Source organism: Staurois parvus, unplaced genomic scaffold, assembly GCF_062004578.1.
Source record: "Staurois parvus isolate SC_StPar_1 unplaced genomic scaffold, SC_StPar_1.0 ptg000790l, whole genome shotgun sequence".
NCBI lineage: Eukaryota > Metazoa > Chordata > Amphibia > Anura > Ranidae > Staurois > Staurois parvus.
In genome coordinates, this window is record NW_028318586.1 from 221,921 (window position 1) to 241,678 (window position 19,758).

General features: G+C 46.3%; 1 protein-coding gene across 2 annotated transcripts; it reads right to left on the reverse strand.

Moving 5' to 3' along the window:
* Positions 1-550: 550 nt before the first annotated feature.
* LOC149444304 (uncharacterized) lies at positions 551-5,756 on the reverse strand. 2 transcript variants are annotated; one of them, XM_089654691.1, is made up of 6 exons: positions 4,982-5,756; positions 4,799-4,888; positions 4,641-4,709; positions 1,892-1,956; positions 1,729-1,794; positions 551-1,352 (listed from the first exon to the last, which is right to left on the reverse strand). In XM_089654691.1, the coding sequence occupies exons 1-6, from the start codon at positions 5,682-5,684 to the stop codon at positions 1,065-1,067; spliced, it is 1,281 nt and encodes a 426-aa protein (XP_089510817.1). In that variant the 5' UTR covers positions 5,685-5,756; the 3' UTR covers positions 551-1,064. The 2 variants fall into 2 exon arrangements, with proteins under 2 accessions (XP_089510817.1, XP_089510818.1); XM_089654692.1 differs by lacking the exon at positions 1,729-1,794.
* Between the last annotated feature and the right edge of the window lie 14,002 nt (positions 5,757-19,758).

Genomic DNA, 19,758 nt, shown 5'->3' on the forward strand with positions numbered 1-19,758 from the left:
AAGTGCGCGTGCGCCGGGAGAGGCGCCGCAATTCCTGACACCTATGCTCCCAACCAATCTCAGGACAAGATGTTACATGGGGTGTAAAGCAAACTTAGTCTGGGTCCAGTTAGTGAAGCATAATGATAGTCCAAACAACAGAAGGCCTTCTTCTTATTCTCCCAACTTTTCTGTGTCTCTAGCATTCCTTGGCAGGCTTACTGTGTGTAAGTTGTGTCCTGGTGTCACGCCTGGTGTCCTGGATATTACACACTTCTTGTATAGTGTGTGTCAATGAAGTAGCACAGGGAACATATTTGTGGAACAGCTAAAACTATTTGCAGGACAGACCACCAGGTGAAAACAGCAGAAAGGCCAAAGAGTCTAACCACCAATGCCTCTGGAAGGGTCACCTTTTAGTTTTCTTTCTGAAGTGCTGCTTTTTTAGTGTTCGCTATTTGGAATTATTGGTAGCCATACTCAGAAAAGCACCTGTGTTGGATTCCCGACATGACCAAGCCTCCATTATTACCCCAAACACCTTGTTGACAATTTGAAAGACACGTTCTGCTACTTTCCAAATAATGTTTATTACAAAAAACATACAAAATTAATGGGGAGAAGGCGGCTGCTGCAGAGGGGGTGGGTGTGAGGGTTGGGTAGGTACAGTGTGTGGAGGGGCTGGGAAAGAGTGGTGGGGAGGGAGTGCTGGGGGAGAGGTTGAATGGGGGGAATGGAAGACAGGGAGAATGTGGGGCAGGGCATTTGAGGGCTGAAGAGAGTGGGCAGGACGTGGAAGGTAAGGGTGGAAACGGGATTGAGAGGAGGAGCATGTAGAAACAACGGGAGTGGGTGTGAAAGTGGGGGTGTGGTCAAGGGGAGTGTGAGGAAGGTGCAGAAGAGGGATCCATGGGGAAGGAGGCATACTGGTCTTCCGGTGGGGTTTCTTGAGGGGGCTGCTCCAGAGTGGGTAGTTCCAGAATTGGCACCTCCAAAGCTTGTTCCCCTGCTGCTTCCCGGGCACTTTCTACAGGGCAACTCTGTGGCAACCTTGGCATTGGCCCCAAACAACTACTGCACAGGGGTTAGAAGCCTCTGACAGAAGGTGCATTTTGGTCAGCCCCTGCTTGACATAAGGCCCGGATATCATGACTAAGGTCCTGCAACACTGTAGTCTGATCCCTGACCGCGGTGACAAGTCCAAGCAGGGCTTCATGTTGGAGCACCAGTAACCTTTCTATATTACTGGATGCATTAGAAAGCCTCCTTTGCTCCCATAATCTCTCCATGTTGAACACCAGCCTTTCCCCAAGCGTGAGAAGGGGGCTGGGTCCAGGTGGACGGGGTGCCGATCCAGCCGCATCCAATGTTGGCTGCAAGGAGAAAAACAAAAAAATGAAAGCGCGTTTAACACACAGCACAAGTGTACAGTAGGACAGGGGGCTCGTCTGACACCAAACACTAGCTCATGTTCTTGTCCCACCCCTAGGACCAGGTATTGGTGAATGCCTTTCCCTGACACATTACACGGGATGAACATTTGACTGAAATGAATGGTTTGGCATCTTTACCCAGACTGATACCTTCCTGCTGATTTGTCACATGCACATCACTCCCTCCAGCTCCTGACTAAACAATGATCCGAAAAAAGTAAGTTACACATCACGTTGCCAAAACCTGCCCAGCCAGGAACGGAGTTATACTCTAAATGGGTGACTCATTAGGGAGAACATCTTTAGCATCTCTTACCGGATGTTCAGGCAACTCAGGTGGAGGTGACGGCATTTCATGCAAGTTTGGAGTGCCTGAACTTCCCTGCACCACAAAACAAAAAAAACAATGCATGACATTTCCCAAATACACATGCAACATGCATTTGTACATCCCCACCCCATTACAGCAGTTCCCATACCCCAACATCAGATGCAGATTTCTCTCCCACTCCAACAGCTGGGGCCTCCAGGGGCAAAAGATGATCTGCAAATAGAGTTCAAGATGCTGATTAGTAACAGATACTAGTTGGGCTGTATGTATGATGTGACATTTGTGACCAAGGTTTGAGGGATTGCTCATTGGTATGTTCTTCACCCAAGTTTATCCAGACAAATAGGACACTGGCAGCCACAGTCCAGGAGACTGGTAGGGAGTAGAAAGCGGCATGGTAAGGCTCAGGAGCAGGGGCCACAAGAATGAGGGGCCACCTTTCCTGCCAAACAAGGAGGCAGATGTGTTAGGATGGCTCCATTATGCCCATAAGCTACTGCAGCCATTTTGACTATGGACTTCAAACTTCAAAACAAAATATATAACATTTGTCATTAAGGCAACATTTCGAAAAGGATTCAATAGGTTATAGAAGGGTCACCCAGGGAAAAAAAGGGGTTGGATCAAATCTAAATGTTCCCCAAAATATTTCCAAAACCAAATGCATGTAAATGCATCCAAAAGAATTGTTGATAGAACTGTGGATCTGAGGAGATCAAGAGCAATGCATCCAAAACTCCTTTAATCACTTTTAAACCGCAGGTCTCCTGCAAACTCAATGTGAAAAAGAAAATAATGAACTCATGTGGCAGTCTCAGAATATCCAAAAACATTAAACAGCCTTTCCAGACGATTGGAAGCTGAGCTACAAAGGGCGGGACTACTCAATATTGAACCCTACGGACTAGGACTGGGATGCCATTCAAGTTCATGTGTGTGGAAAGGAAGGCATCCCAGCAGTGTTGGCAATATAGTGTATTTGTCAATGAACAATAGATTAGTCTTTATGATGCCTTTTGGGCTTTAGATGACTTAAATTCCAAGATTCTCGGTGGATAAGTATGTATTTGATTTGGCCTCTACATTTTGAGCAAAGGCAAAATGGTCGCTGTCACTTGGAACTTCACGATTGGGTGAGTAGCAACATTTCTTGATGTTGACCTCAAGTTTTCCTATGCTGAAGTCCCAGATCACATGATGAAACAAGTCAGGAGCGGGGCCCACTAGACATCACTGCCAGCAGTGTCAGCACAGCTTTTATAACCACTTGCCTACCGGGCACTTAGACTCCCTTCCTGCCCCGGACAATTATCACCTTTCAGCGCTGTCACACTTTGAATGACAATTGTGGTCATGCAACACTGTACCCATATGACATTGTTATCATTTTATTCACACAAATAGTGGTTGCATCTGGTGGTATTTAATCTCTGATGGGTGGTTTGTTTTTTGTGCTATAAACAAAAAAAAGAGCTAAAAATTTTAAATCAAAAAATTTTTGTCTTTGTTTCTCTTTTTCAAACAGGTAATTTTTCTCCTTCACTGATGTGTGTCGATGAGGCTGCACTGATAGACAGCACTGATGAGGTGGCAGAGATAGGCAGCACTGATGAGGTGGCAAAGATAGGCAGCACTGATGGGCACTGATGAGGTGGCACAGATAGGCAGCACTGATGGACACTGATGAGGTGGCACTGATAGACAGCACTGACTGGCAGCACTGCTGGGCTCTGATCATCAGGTCAATGTTAATCAGTGAGCTGGTGATCGGTGCCGATCCGTCCTCTGCCAATTGTCGGTTATCTGCAGTACTTTCCTCCCACTGTGACATCATGAGGAAAGTGCAGCCGATAACCGGCAACTGCATTTACCGGTGATCTGCCGTGATCACGTGGTAAAAGGCCGCTGTGATTGGCCTTTTACCACATCATGTGATCAGCTGTGTCCGTAAGACACAGCGACCCCTGAGATGGCTGGGTGTGTGCCCCCAGGGGCATGTGGGAGGGCATGTTCTTGGAGGAAGTCATTTGATGCCCTCCCCAGACCGTAGCCAAATGACAGCTACAGTGCGGGTGACAAGTGGTTAAACACTACTCTGGAAATCAGCATCCTTAAGGGGCCAATAAACTCATTGAATGGAAATGTAAACAATCATGAGCTCTTTTGGGCTTTACTTTTAAAAAGGATTTGCCTGGAGACCTGCGGCCTTAAAATGAGACTTACTGATTCCAAGTGAAGTGGAGGAATGTTGCCAGTTCTGCCACCCATAGTGGTGACCAAAGTGTGTTTGACCTTCCCTTTGTGTGGCTCAAACCTGAAGGTGAGCGGCACGATTGGGAGGTGATGGGTCCCTGTAGTGGATCATTTCCTGTATATTGAGCAGGCATGATATATGATGTCACTAAACACCAAACACATTGGATATTCTGGGACTGTCAGAGTTGAGCATGTTGACGTCGGTCAGATTACATGTATGTGTTTACATGCGTGGAATGTTTTTGTGTCTGAGAGAACTTGTGAAGTTGTGAGGACGAGTCTGATTTGGAACGCTCAGGAGATGTCAGCTAGTTAGTGATGTTTGGACCTTTATTGCTCTCATCAGTTAGTTCCCCCATTTGGTTTGGTGGGGTTACCTGCTTTTCTTGGTCCGGGGAAACTGGTCCCAGGACATTTGGCAGGGATTAGACACATTTCTGTGTGGTAACAGTTTTCACACTGAATTCTCTAGGGGTTTGAGTGCAATACAGTGAGAAACCCCAAAGAAATCCAGCGTGTTGTGGAGATATATTTGTGTTCACACAGAGTTTAGCATTGGTTTGTTCTGCATTCCTAAGAGGATGCTCATTGGCTCATCCTGAGTGATTATGATTGTTGTAGACAAGCACATTAATACATACCCAGATCTTCCTCCATTCCTGGCTGCAGTGGGGGGAGCCGCTCCTCCTCCTCCTCCTGCTGATGTTGTGCTGTGAATAGGACATTGACATGTGAGATGATGTTTGATGTTCTAGCAGCCTGTTCAACATTACGGGGTGCATTCCCAATGAGTGCTTACCAGGAGGGAACACCTCTGGATCAGCGTATGTGTGATCTTCTGGCTTGTCCTCTGATGGTCTGGCTGGGGCTGCCCTTGCCTTGGGACTGGCTATAACACAAAACAAAATAAACAACAAATGGTAAATGTTAAAAAGATAACACAACTTTGAAGACACAATATGGACATGTGTAGTGTACTTACCACTGTGGCAATCATCAGTATCTCCATGAGCCTTCACCCCAACAATCGTGTTGAGGCTGATGATTGGCAGAAGTGCCCGTTCTGTCTGAGACAGGTCCTGCAGATGGTCAGGGTCCACCCCTTGCCTTGTAACATGTCCCTGCTGAGCCCACAGAGTCAGCTTCTCCTTTAATCTCCGCCTCAGATCACGCATACGCTTCTTCACGTTCTTGAGGTTCCTGCGTAACATCCTGCCCACTGCATTTACGGCCACCGTGATTTCCTTCCACAGACGGTCCTTTGCTGCCTGACCACTGCGGGAGGACCTGTGCCCTGCGATGCATTCAGCCCGTTCTACATAAGCAACCACCAGGGCCCAGGTCTCATTGCGGGAGAAGGGTGGAAAGTTGGGCTTGGACCGGGACCTTCTGCCTGCCCTTGATGTCCCTTCTCCTGGGCTCAAAGGGGAGGCATCAGACCCAGGTGAGGTACTCAGCTCAGCTTCCGCCTCTTCTCTGAAGGAAGCCTGGCCCCTTCTGCCACCAGCTTGTGACCTCCTTACATCACAGCCAGACCTCCGGCCCACCATGCCCCCCCTGGCCCTAGTGGACCCCTGGGCCCCAGTAGCCCCCCTGGCATCACGGCCAGTGGGGGGCCTAGTATCCCCCCTGGCACCATGACCCCCCCTGGAACCCTGGACTCTTTGCCTCCTTGGGGGTGCCATGGGAGGATAAGTGGGCAGTGAGTCTGACTAGGTGCTGTTTGCAGCAGAAGCAGCAGGTCCTAAGTGGCAGGATGTCCGTGTGTTAGTGTGAAAATCTGCAACAGAAAAAAGGGACATAAGGGCAAGGGTCAGTTGTCTGGGCTCCAAAGACAGTACATGCCCTGGAGGAAGGGCCACACTTACCAAAAGAAACAACCGGCCCTCTTGGCCCAAGGGGGGGCAGAAACATCAAAATCCTGCAACGAGAAAAAAGACAGAAGGGCAATAGGTGTCTGGGCTCCAACTACAGCACATGCCCTGGCAGGGGCCACACTTACCAAGACAACCAAATGGCTCTCTTGCCCTGGGATGGAGGGGGAGCAAAGTATTCCAAAATCTGCAATGGGGAAAAGGACATAAGACATATGGCCTCCAGAAAAAGCCCAGGGCCTGCTTGAGGGGGACCCCAAAGCCACGTAAAAAATGCCAACACAACCAACGTGGGGGGTGATACATTAACAGGTCTAGAGGAAGAAATACTAGGTTTGGCCAGACAGACGCCACATTAAGATAATTAGAATATGGACAGAGCCACAAAAAAATCAATCAACCAATCAATGTGCAAATTAATATGCAAATGTGAAAAGCAGCTCACCTAACCCTTAACCAGGTGTGCATATAAATAAAAAAAAAGGGCAGCGCTCCTTCTTACTAGATGACCACAGTGTTTAACCAATCATATGTTAAAATCAATAAGAATAAAATAAATAATCAAAAAATATTCAAAAAATAAATTATCCCCAACAAAAAGTGTCCTTATATGACTTTTTTAATAAACTCAGAGTTGTGAAAAAAATTTTTTTATAAAATGTCGGCCAGTGGCGTACCTTTCCAAACTGGACACTAGCTCAAGGTTGGCCACCTTGGCTGTGGGCTATCTCAGCAACAGCCCTCTTGGTGGCCGAAGCTGACAAGTTGTCACTGGGTCAAGAGATCTATGTCAGGAGTTCCACACCACATTCAGGCGTTGATGGATTATTAGGGAAATCACTGGTTTACTAACAGCCGGATGGTCAAATACCAGGCCATGCTGTGTGACAATCCTCAAATCCATTTAGAGACTAACACTCTGAACCCCGCCACCCTGCTCCCCACCTCAAAAGAACCCCTAATACATGACAGCCTCCAGGTAATGGATGAAGTCTATGCTAGACTTGAGAGACAGACCCTTGGGAAAGCCAGATGTTGAATATTACATTGATAGCAGCAGTTTCGTAAAGGATGGAATCCACTATGCCGGTTATTCAGTGGTCACACAGGATACGGTGATTGAGGCAACAGCCCTACCACAGGGGACCTCTGCACAAAAAGTGGAATTAATTGCCCTGACCTGAGTGTTACAACTAGCTGCAGGCCTAAGACTGAATGATTATGTGGGCTCTAAGTATGTCTTCCTGACTCTTCATGCTCATGGAGCCCTGTACAAGGAAAGAGGACTCATCACATCCAGGGAAAAGAGCATCAAGTATGGGACAGAAATACTAGACACTTTGGAAGCAGTATGGGTCCCCTCGGAAGTAATACACTGTAGGGGTCATCAAAAGGGAGACTCCCAGGAGGCCAAAGGCAACAGAAAAGCAGATCAAGCAGCCAAAGAGGCAGCACTTCAGTGGTCCCCACAACAGATTATGGCCCCTCTGTTCTCAGTACCACTCTCTGAATGGAACCCAATCTATACAAAGGCAGAACAAGAATGGATAGAGACTGAACCTGGAAAGGACAGGAAGACTGGTGGTATCAACTGCAGGATGGAAGAATTGTCATTCCAGCTACTGTAGCAACTGAATTAGTGACAGAATTCTACAAGGGAACACACAACAGGCAAAACAGCCATTGAAAAGGCCCTAGAGAGATATTTTTACATTCCCTGTCTATCCACGCAAGCACAAGCAGCAGCCAGTAGATGTGTGGAATCAACCAGAAACAATCCAAGACAAGGGCCTGTACCAAGTCCCAGAGTACAAGCAGTAGGGCCTCACCAATGGAAGAATTAATGGTCAACTTCACTGTTATGCCCCCTTCAGGAGGATATAAATATCTGCTGGTGGCCATCTGCACCTATTCAGGTTGGGTGGAAGCCTGGCCTATACGAACTGAAACTACCAGAGAAGTGGTCAAATGCCTAATACAGGAAATTATCCCTAGATATGAAGATCCCTCTTCCATAGGCTCAGACAATGGTTCTGTCTTTGTTCACAAGTGCCTTCAGATATTTGCAGCCATACTCAAGACCACTTGGAGACTACACACTGTATACAGGCCTCAAAGATCTGGAAAAGTGGAAAGAATGAACCGCACCCTAAAGTTACAACTGGCAAAACTCTGTCAGGAAACCCAAATGAAGTGGACCTTGATGCTGCCCATTGCCTTGTTGAGAATCTGGAGTACTACAACAAAGAGGACAAATTTGTCCCCTTTTGAAGTACTATATGGTAGGCCCCCACCCATCATTGGAGGTATCAAGGGAGACTTACACCAGATAGGAAGGGTGGTGAACCATGAACTGTTACAGAAATTGGGGGAGAACATGCAGGATATAGGAAAGTGGGTTCAAGAGAAACTCCCCATATGCCTGTCCAACCCCATCCATCCCTTTGCACCAGGAGATGCAGTGTGGGTAAAGGAGTGGAGCGTAATCCCTTTAGGGCACAGATGGTGGTCTTTACACTGTTCTTCTATCCACTCCCACAGCCATCAAGGTGGCCAAGGTGACCCCCTGGATACATCAATCCAGAGCAAAGCGAGCTGCTCAGCCAGGAATCTGTGGTATCACCACAAAGTAAAGCAGACCCTCAAGACCCCTTAAAGCTGAAGCTGACCAAAGAGATCAGAAGGAAAGACTCCAGCCCTGCTCTCAGCACATACCTGGAAGCTGTTGAGTCTACACATGGTGGAAGAAAAGGTTACATCTGACCAGAAGGAAGGACTCCAGCCCTGCTCTCAGCACATACCTGGAAGCTGTTGAGTCTACACATGGTGGAAGAAAAGGTTACATCTGACCAGAAGGAAGAATTCCAGCTCTGCTCCAGTCACACCTGGAAGCTGACTGGCCAATGCACAGCACAAGATGGGAATATACACGGATAGGATACCTGATAAAAATGTTTTAATAAAATGCTGGTAGCCATAGTAATAACCCTGACTAGAACGAGAGGGGGGAGGGCAGATCATGTGACCCATGTATGGAGACTACAAGAGTAGGATCTGTAACCACTAGAATGTTACTATGGCATTCTCATTATCAAGGTGAGGGAACAATGACTGACACTTGTGTACATAATGAAACAACTTATTCAATGTGCACGGTAGGGAACCAGGTAACCTGTTATGACCCCACCTATAGACCCACTAAAACCTGGGTGACCATATGGAGCTACTGCTCCACAGGCAAGCTGATAAACCGTACCCTGATAACCAATCCCAATGCTGCAGCGAGCCTGATCTTTGATGTATGCTCTGCTATTAACCTAAACTATTCCCCCAGGAAAGGTTGTGGGGGGGTTAGAATGGGAAAGGGAGTACCTGGCAAATGATAAGTATATTTGCTTAGGGAAGCGAGGAAATGGCTGCAATAATGAATTCTGAAATGACTGTCCTCAGTGGAGTTGTGTAGCATGGGGAACATGGGGAGAGGAAAGTCATGACGCTAGCCTTTAGTCCTTGCCGAGCTTATCCAGCTGTCCAATAGTAAGACTGCAATCCATGTAATGGCCATGTGGTAATATCAACCCCTAGCTGTCCAAGATCAGTAAGTCTGCCCTTAGACCCTTATGATTTGGGTAGTTAGTGGTTAATTGGTGATGCTTTATCTCATTCAAACTTCCGCTACGATAGCATCAAAGGGGGGAATGTGGTAGCACCCAGATATGGCAGAGTTCCCCTTTAAACCGTAACATTTCTAACAGGATCTGCTTGCAAGTCAGAAGTGGTGTCGCGCTCCACTACCAATTGCAAAAATGTGAATAAATAAATATTAAATAAATAACAGTCCAGCTTCGAAAGTGTGCATAATATACACTCTATTGAAGCTGGACAATTATTTATTTATTTACATTTTTGCAATTGGTAGTGGAGCGCGACACCACTTCTGACTTTATTTTCTATGACACAATGGTATGAGGATGTGTATAGTGTAAGCGAACCACTCATTTTCACATATTTCTTTACACAATTTTATGATAATCTCATTATTGTATCGATTTTACCACACAGTATTGGTAATATTGAAATATTTTAGCATACACCATAGTAGCTCACAAGACCCCACACTTCAGTATCTGCTTGCAAGGCTTTTGGCTCATAGTCCCTCCTCCCTTATTTCCTGCGAATACTGTGTACCGGCTCGTAGCTGGTATTCTTATCTGCAGCTGCTGTCCAAGGTTATTCTGCAGAGTTTAGGAACCCTGTTGAAAATATAGAAAGTGAAAGAGGAATGTATGTATTGTGACGTAATCGTTGGTATATACGCTTGTAAGAAGTTTTCTATAACTCACTCAGCTTTGCAGGCTTGTGCCCGGCTGGGTCAAAACAGCACTGTTTTTAATAAATCATTTGTATTCCTCAAGTCCATGTCTGGAGTTTTCTGGTTTGCCATAATTGCTACTACAATGCTTTGTCCATTAGTTTCAAAACACAAGAGCCGTGATATAAGTTTTTATCTAGGTGGTACAGGACACCTTCTCGGCTAGCTAAGATTTTCCCTGGGTCTGATAATAGATGATGGCAGGGGTGTCCTCAGGAAGGCACCTTTTTACATCTTTGGTGGCATTGCCCCAAGATTCAAAAGTATTTGAGGGATATTTCCCCCTGGATCCAGAAAACGACCCTTCAACCTATTGATTTCACCCCTCTACACTATCTGTTTCATGGCACCCCTTCCTCAATCAAAATGTATAAACATAGTGTTACTCTGCATCTTTTGTATGCTGCTAATGCCTATGGAAGCAGAGTAGATGCCCTACTGTAGCAGAGTGGAAACAAGAGGTTGAAAGGGTCTATCAGGCCGAACGCTGGAACCATACTGTCAAAAACAACCTTGAGAAATTTCATGGCATTTGGGATCGGTGGTTGTACTACTCTATGGAATTAGAGGACCCAGTTGACTCTCCTCCAGATACGGGCTCTCTACAATTCTCAATCCTTTCCTTGGGTCCCCCATCTGGGCTTCCAAACCCCCCCCTCCACCAGCTGGTGTCCCTCTGCATGCCTAGACCCAGAAACTCTATGGCCAGCTTGCCATGTGGTGGGTCTCTCCAAGGTTCTGCTCCCTGAATTGTCCCCCTCTTGTTTTAGCATGAGCATCGTGCCCTCAATCCTGTGTTACTATTCCTATTCTACTGGCCCTATTAGGCCTCTAGTACTCTCTTTTGTTCCCTTCTTTTATTTTTCTTTTCTCTGGATTATTTTTATATGCTTTGCCTTCTCACATGAGTGCTGAGTTTCTGCAAATGCCCTTTGTGCTATATAATGGTATTTTTACTGTCTAAGTTTGAAGCTTGAAGTATACGGGGGGGGCATGTTTGATCCTTCGCCCTGAGATTGGCTGGCCTCGAGCAGAGACGTAGCTCCTGCGTGGCGGTCAGATCTATGGGTGATAAGTTTTGTGCAGCTTCTCGCTGCCCTGACAGTGGGTGTGGGGTATGTGGCATGTCATCTGTACTGTACCATGTGCTGGACCTATATTTGTATTACATCATTGTACGCTGGGTCTGCTATTGGAACCTTTTCTAATATTGATATCTGTACTATATGTTTCTGTGTGTCTTTATTATTACTGTTTCTTTACCTTCTATTTTTAAAATCTTTAATAAAAACAGATTATACAAAGAAAAGAAAAACATAAAAGTGGATGACCAGCAAGGCATGCGTATCATAGGTAAATATTCAAATCAATCAGGGCAGAGTTTCAACATCATAGATATTGGACCATTTTGTGTGAGGACAAATATCTATCACAGATCCTATCTACAGACCCCAAGATAACCTACAGATGGGGGAGGAATTTGAGAGACATGATAGTACATAGTCATCTAGAAAAACCTCTAATACATCAATGAAACACACTTGGCTGCCTGAGAAACCAAAAGGTAGTTTCAGGTGTGGTCACTGTAAGGCACGGACTTTCTTCAGCAATACCAAGGAGTTTGTTACACCTAAAAATGGGGAGATTATTAAAATAAGAGATTGCTATAATTGCAGCGCAGAGGGGGGGATTTATGCTTTAAAATGCCCATGCCCCCTAATATATGTAGGAAAAGCATTTTGCCCCTTTAGGAGATGAGTTCTTGAACATGTGAATGATATTGCTCCAAACAAGGGTAGACCAGTAGCAAGACATATGATACAAAAACATGATGGATAGCCTGATCTCTTAGACTTTTGGATTATTGACAAATATAATCTGGGTCCTAGAAAAGGGGGCCGAGATAAATGTCTTTTGCAGAATGGATCTTCCGTTTAGGATCAAGGGCACCTCATGGTGTAAATGAAGGATTTACCTTCCTTCCTTTTGTGTGTGATGGGGGGGCATTTTGATGATCATCTCTATATATAGAGGTGAAACAAATGATAGGTGCCATTGTGCCACCGTGTGCAGCTGAGCACAACTTCCAACCACTATGTGACCTACTTTGGTTCTTTGTATCCCTGACAAAGCTCTGTTTTCTGGAGTGAAACGTAGAGATTCTTTTTTCTTTGGGAGCACTTTTTCAATGCACATGATATTCACTCCGCTCCCTTTTTTTTGAGAGGTTTGTACTGCATTTTACAAAGCATCATTTGCATTCCTCAAGACAGTGAGGTATTTTTTCTGGATATGGTGATGTATGGGGCTTATCCACGAGAGGATGACATTCAGGCCTGTGGATGAGTGTACCCATATTACATATATGTAACAAGATAGATTATACAATCCAATTAGTTTTGTCCAGGGGGGGGAACTCCATTTCCTCAACAGAGATTATAGAGTCAAGCTGATAGGCTTGTGATCAAACTACAGGACCTCCTTGTATGCCGTCACTTCATCTAAAATGGGATTATATAAAGCCATCAATTACAGCTGAGCATACGTTGTTTATATGTTTGAGTAAAGGTAATATATTTTAGATTCATCAATTGGCCAGATGGTGTGTAGGGAAACATACCTTCGTCCGGTATAGATTATTTAAACTCTAGATCTGAACACAAATAGTAAAATCAAATGATATTCCCAGAATCCTCCTCACCTTACCTTTCAAGTCCCCATTTTATTAAAGCCCCACTTCAGTCTGAGGTATAATTTCCCCCCACAGGACCCCCACATTCCATAGATTAAAAATTTGTCAATTATGGCATCATTACATACAACACATGACAAGCAGTTCAACTTTGCTACTGAGGATGCCAAGGGCCCCCCACATCCTAAGAGCTATGAGGTCAGTGTGATGTCATTGGATTCTCTGGCTCTGAATGGAGGGACATTGGGAGGAGGAGCTGTAAGGTCAGTGTGATGTCATAGGATTCTCTGACTCTGGATGGAGGGACATTGGGAGGAGGAGCAGTAAGGTCAGTGTGATGTCATAGGATTCTCTGACTCTGGGTGGAGGGACATTGGGAGGAGGAACTGTGAGGTCAGTGTGATGTCAAAGGACATATAGACTCTGGATGGAGGGACATTGGGAGGAGGAGCTGTGAGGTCAGTGTGATGTCATAGGATTCTCTGACTCTGGATAGAGGGACATTGGGGGGAGGGGCGGTGAGGTCAGTGTGATGTCATAGAACATATAGATTCTGGATGGAGGGACATTTGGATGGGGAGATTTGAGGGGTCCTCTATATGAGGCTCCCATGCAAACCAAATCATTGTTCTTGGGTGCGTCCTACCTCTCCTAAACTGAAGAGTGACCTTTGACCTTTACCATCCAGAAATCTGTCCGGAATCTGTGGAAGTAAGCTGTCATGTGATCAGGTGACGTGCGGAGGAACGGAGTGTAAATAGCAGACAATTGTCTCCAGAGCCCCTAATGGTGGGGATGGATTTGGCGGCGTGCTGGTGCCAAGTTTCCTCCCCCCAGGGTCACTGCAGGTGTGGAGAAAAGCTGTGTAAGAGGATATGGAGGAGAGATGAGGAGGAGATCCAGGAATCAGGAGAAAGGTCAGGGCAAGCAACAGACGAGCGCATCCAAGAGACCAAGCCGGGGTCACTACACAGAAAATCAATCCAAGGAAACAACAGGCAGGACGAGGAATAGCAAAAAGGAGCTGAGAGACAAATGAGAATATTGCTCAGCCAATGGGAGATGATCTCAGCATGACTTCCATCATGAAGGAGATGAGGGGGAGGGGAGGAAGTCACTAAAGGTGACCATAGATCCATGGAAATTCAGCTGGTTCAGCAGGGATCGCTCACATTTCCATCCATGTGTGGCCCCTGCCGGATAAAAGCCACTCCCCCAGCAGCTGCAGCCAATAGCTTCAGTGCTGATCCGTGTATTCTGAGAGCGGAGGAGTCCCCCCATTGTCAGAATACAAGAGTGCAGCGGGGAGGATTCCCCCATCCACCTCCAATGTGTGGATGGGGGAATCACTTCAGTTTTTATGGTCATCCCGCTGGCTGAACGATAAAACTGAACCATGTAGCCAGCTTTGGGGGCAAATATATTATCATCAACTCCTCCCCCCGAAGGGGTTAATCTGGGTTCCCACACTATATATGTGTGTATCATCATCTGCTGGAGATAAAAGACGTCACAGTGACTATGGAGGAAGAGGACGGACATGACTATGGAGGAAGAGAACGGACATGACTATGGAGGAAGAGAACGGACATGACTATGGAGGAAGAGAACGGACGTGACTATGGAGGAAGAGAACGGACGTGACTATGGAGGAAGAGAACGGACGTGACTATGGAGGAAGAGAACGGACGTGACTATGGAGGAAGAGGACGGACGTGACTATGGAGGAAGAGGACGGACGTGACTATGGAGGAAGAGGACGGACGTGACTATGGAGGAAGAGGACGGACGTGACTATGGAGGAAGAGGACGGACGTGACTATGGAGGAAGAGGACGGACGTGACTATGGAGGAAGAGAACGGACGTGACTATGGAGGAAGAGAACGGACGTGACTATGGAGGAAGAGGACGGACGTGACTATGGAGGAAGAGGACGGACGTGACTATAGAAGAAGAGGACGGACGTGACTATGGAGGGAGAGGACGGACGTGACTATGGAGGGAGAGGACGGACGTGACTATGGAGGGAGAGGACGGACGTGACTATGGAGGGAGAGGACGGACGTGACTATGGAGGGAGAGGACGGACGTGACTATGGAGGAAGAGAACGGACGTGACTATGGAGGAAGAGAACGGACGTGACTATGGAGGAAGAGGACGGACGTGACTATGGAAGAAGAGGACGGACGTGACTATGGAAGAAGAGGACGGACGTGACTATGGAAGAAGAGGACGGATGTGACTATGGAAGAAGAGGACGGACATGACGGGGGGGTTACTGGGTGTAAATAGAACATAACATCTTATTACCTCCTCTGCGGCCACTTCCAGGAACGTCTCCTCTCTGCTTCGCTTCCACACTGAAAGTCTTGTGTGTACCTGACATCACTTCCTGTCTGTACCTGACATCACTTCCTGTCTGTACCTGACATCACTTCCTGTCTTCCATAGAGACTTCCTGTCTGGGTAGAAGTGAGATCCCCACCTTGTGGAGCTCAGAGGAACTGCAGCCCCGAGAAGCGTCTGGTAGTGTGACCCCGGCCTTGTGCTGGGTGTGTATGGACTGTAGATCCTTATAGAGGGGTCACCTCCACTCCCACCAAGGGGGACAGAAATATATGACTGCTCGGGGGAGGGGTTTTGGCCCCTTTGATTTTGCAGTAACATTGATTGCAGATTTAGTCCTGTAGAACATCTGGTATATGGATACAAAGCCCCCCAGCCCAGAGTAAAGGGTGGAAATGGCTCCTGACCCCCAGATTTGGGCAATGATGTCATCACTATCCCCTCCCCTTCCTGTATATTGCAGATGATAGGTCAGGGATCTGTCATTCAGTGAGTTGGGTTTTCACATTTGGTCATCAGATTTTTTTTTTCGGTGGTTGTTGGACGTCATGATAGACATTGATCTACATCATGGGACTTTTTTTTAAACTGTTTTCTTTTTTACAATCTATATTTTTGTGATTAAGTAGGATTACCAAGAGGCACTTGTCCTTGTCAGCATGGGAACAAGGTGTTTCCTGGGGTGCCCCCCCTGGCAAGTCCCCCCCATGTTGAGGACATGGTGTAAGATGTGGAATCTGCACGCTCCCCTCTCCTGTTTCCTGGCCGGCATGCTCAGATAAGGGTCTGGTATGGAATGTTGGCAGAACCTTCTGGAACATATCTCAGATAGTCTCTGTAAGGTGACCATAGACATGGAGGACACCAGCAATGGTTGGGATGTAACATCCCCTGTAAAGGTGGCATGATATGACAGATATTCCTGGAATTCAATGTTCAGTATTACAGATACAGTGTTCTCTTCATCTAGTGGTCAGTAGAATACAAATGGTCACAATTTATAAATCTGAATAGTCGGCTCTGGAGTGTGAAGATTGGAGGAATGAACACCTAGATGGCAATAATGATCTGACATCCCTGTAGACATAGATATGGATGAATGATCTGTCACCTCGCTGAGCCTCACAGATAACATGTTGATGTGCTGACTACGACCCCAGTATTCCCACACTGCTTACACCTGTTATCACATTGTGGGTTGGGGGCTCTGTAGGGAGTTTACTTTTATTATATATAGAAGAAGAATCATAAATGAAGTTGGTGGTTGTCAGATCTGATGTCTACCAGTGTATATGGCTTTATGTCATTAGAATGATGTTCTAGTAAGTGGCTCTGTAGGGAGATGATATTTAGTATCACAAATGAAGGAGGTGGATTGGAGTTACAGCTGTTTATAGCACAATGTTACACAATTATAATGACGCACTAGTAAGGGGGAGGAGTCTTTGTGATTGAGCGCAGCGCAGCACCATTAATTATTAATTACCGTTTGCTGGATGTGGGAACACATTCGGGTGGTTGCAGCAGCTCGGGGGTTCTGAATGTTATTAGATATTACATTGTATATCTTATCCTGAGTTTGGTGAATAGATTAGTGGCAGCACCGGAGTTTGGGGGTTAATCATGCTGTCGTACATTGTGAGTCTGGTGTGTGTGGGTATGCATGGGCAGTAGGAAAAGTGATAACAAGGATTCTAGCTTGGGAGGTAGTCTGAGGAATATCAGAAGTCTGTGGTGATTGCTAGACTTCCCCCAACCCATCGAATACACCAGATTGTATGTGAGATTTGTATCCGTCTGTGTATGGCCAGCCAGATAGATCTGGGTGACATCTCCCTATAGTGGTGGCCAGAGGTACTGCAAGCTGTGAATACTATATCACAGCTGGGTTGTCCTACCGAAACCAAGTTCTGCCTTCATTTCCTACTACACCAAACAAGGTCCGTGCCTGGGGTAGCTAGGCTTGTGTCCTTGACACCTGGTGGTAGCCATGGGCTATTAGAGTGTGCATGCTATTGTACTGCTGTTACCTGTGTTCTGACCGGGGAACATGGGGGGGTTCTAGCAACAATCTACTGATTGCCAAGGACACATAATGGAGGACAACACCTTGGGTAGCTAGGCTTGTGTCCTTGACACCTGGTGGTAGCCATAGGATATTAGAGTGTGAATGCTGTTGTACTGCTGTTACCTGTGTTCTGACCGGGGAACATGGGGGGGTTCTAGCAACAATCTACTGATTGCCAAGGACACATAATGGAGGGCAACACCTTGGGTAGCTGGGCTTGTGTCCTTGACACCTGGTGGTAGCCATGGGATATTAGAGTGTGAATGCTGTTGTACTGCTGTTACCTGTGTTCTGACCGGGGAACATGGGGGGGTTCTAGCAACAATCTACTGATTGCCAAGGAAACATAATGGAGGACAACACCTTGGGTGTCAGCTGGCCTCCCTCTTACCCAAATATTTGGCACCCCCATTCATGACACTCTCATAATAAGGATTCTTCCATTTCTCTTGGATAATCTCATCAAATCTCAGGGAACTATACCAGGTCACAAAGGGAACCCCTACATTCCTTCTAACACTCTGTCCTTTATTCCTGATTTGTGTCTATAGTTTGCGGAGTGAGGTTCAATCATTCTGATGGAAATCCTCTCCATTGGAAGGTGTTTTTCATCACATCCAATCTCTCCTGTTTTCTCCTGAGATCTGTGACCAGACCATCTACAAGAAGATGAAGAGTCCCACACCGGAATCAGCCCATTCTTCATATTTGATTCTGCATTTCACCCCATTAGGATTGCTCACAAGGATAGAGTAGCCCAAACACAACTCAATGTGCTATACAGACGAGGAAAACGAGGGCGACCAGCCTAGTACAATACTAAAAATCACAGCTTTATTGTATCCAAGGAAATATATACTCACAGACCACTGCCATAGCCGGATCATCTCCACATCACCAGAGGACCCTCAAATGGCTGACCTGTTTGGAGGAGCGGTCTCCTCTTCCTCAGACTACTCTATGTGTAGAAGCCCATTATGGTGGAACGTGTTCAGGGAGTGAGGTTCGGGAGGAGACTATATGTATGCAGTTACTTCATCATCAACAATAAAATATGAAGAATGAGCTGATTGCAGAGTGTGAGAGGAGAGGAGATGGGCTACAGGTGCTGTCATCTGATTGGTCCGTGGTCATTAGGAGGTGCAGGTTGGAGCAGTGCCATGGATTTGGGTTCTTACTATACAGTCTACACTCTTCATCTGTGATCTAGGAATCCCTCATACAATGTCTTCAGATGGAAACTTTGATATCTACAAATGGAGTATATCTGCAATATTCTCACAAATAAATCCCTCTTCACAATATCATCGTCTTGTATTTATCTTCACATAGATATACATTTCTGTATCACTACAGTGTGAACTAAGCTTTGTAGATGAGGATCTCTCATGTCACCTCCAGGTCCAGCCATGGCCCCAGGCAGACAATAATGTCAATAGTTTGTTATACTGTGTGAGAAAGATGGAAGCCTCGGGACATTGCTGCTGAGTTATGGAGGATTTTATATGCTGATTGCCATCATATGGATTAGATTGGATAACCCAGGTCTGTAACTTCCCCACAAAGGATATATAAAGGGCAAATATGACAAGAGAACAGTCAGAATGCTGACCAAGGCCGGGGTCACACTACCAGACGATTCTCAGGGCTGCAGTTCCTCTGAGTTCCACAAGGTGGGGATCTCACTTCTACCAAGACAGGAAGTATCTATGGAAGACAGACAGGAAGTGATGTCAGGTACAGACAGGAAGTAGAGAGGAGATGTTGGTGGAAGTGGCAGCAGAGGAGGTAATAAGATTTTATTTCCTATTTACACCCAGTAACCCCCGTCATGCCTGTCCTCTTCCTCCATAGTCATGTCCGTCCTCTTCCTCCATAATCATGTCCATCCTCTTCCTCCATAGTCACTGTGACGTCTTTTATCTGCAGCAGATGATGATACACACATATAGTGTGGGAACCCAGATTAACCCCTTCAGGGGCAGAACATTCCCCCACTTCCGGGAGCCGGAACATTTTTTTTACTATGGGGGGGACTCCTCCGCTCTCAGAATACACAGATCAGCACTGAAGCTATTGGCTGCAGCCGCTGGGGGAGTGGCTTTTATCCGGCAGTGGCCACACATGGATGGAAATGTGAGCGATCCCTGCTGAACCAGCTGAATTTCCATGGATCTATGGTCACCTTCAGTGACTTCCTCCCCTCCCCCTCATCTCCTTCATGATGGAAGTCATGCTGAGATCATCTCCCATTGGCTGAGCAATATTCTCATTTGTCTCTCAGCTCCTTCTTGCTATTCCTCGTCCTGCCTGTTGTTTCCTTGGATTGATTTTCTGTGTAGTGACCCCGGCTTGGTCTCTTGGATGCGCTCGTCTGTTGCTTGCCCTGACCTTTCTCCTGATTC

What these genes read in the sequence shown, in the direction of transcription:
- LOC149444304 (XM_089654691.1), bottom strand. Translation starts at nt 5,684, where the DNA reads ATGGCACCCCCAAGGAGGCAAAGAGTCCAGGGTTCCAGGGGGGGTCAT. An exon ending in TCCAGAGGTGTTCCCTCCTG is followed by an intron (nt 4,710 to 4,798) that starts GTAAGCACTCAT and finishes TCCTATTCACAG; the next exon opens with CACAACATCAGCAGGAGGAG. An exon ending in AATCTGCATCTGATGTTGGG is followed by an intron (nt 1,795 to 1,891) that starts GTATGGGAACTG and finishes TTTGTGGTGCAG; the next exon opens with GGAAGTTCAGGCACTCCAAA.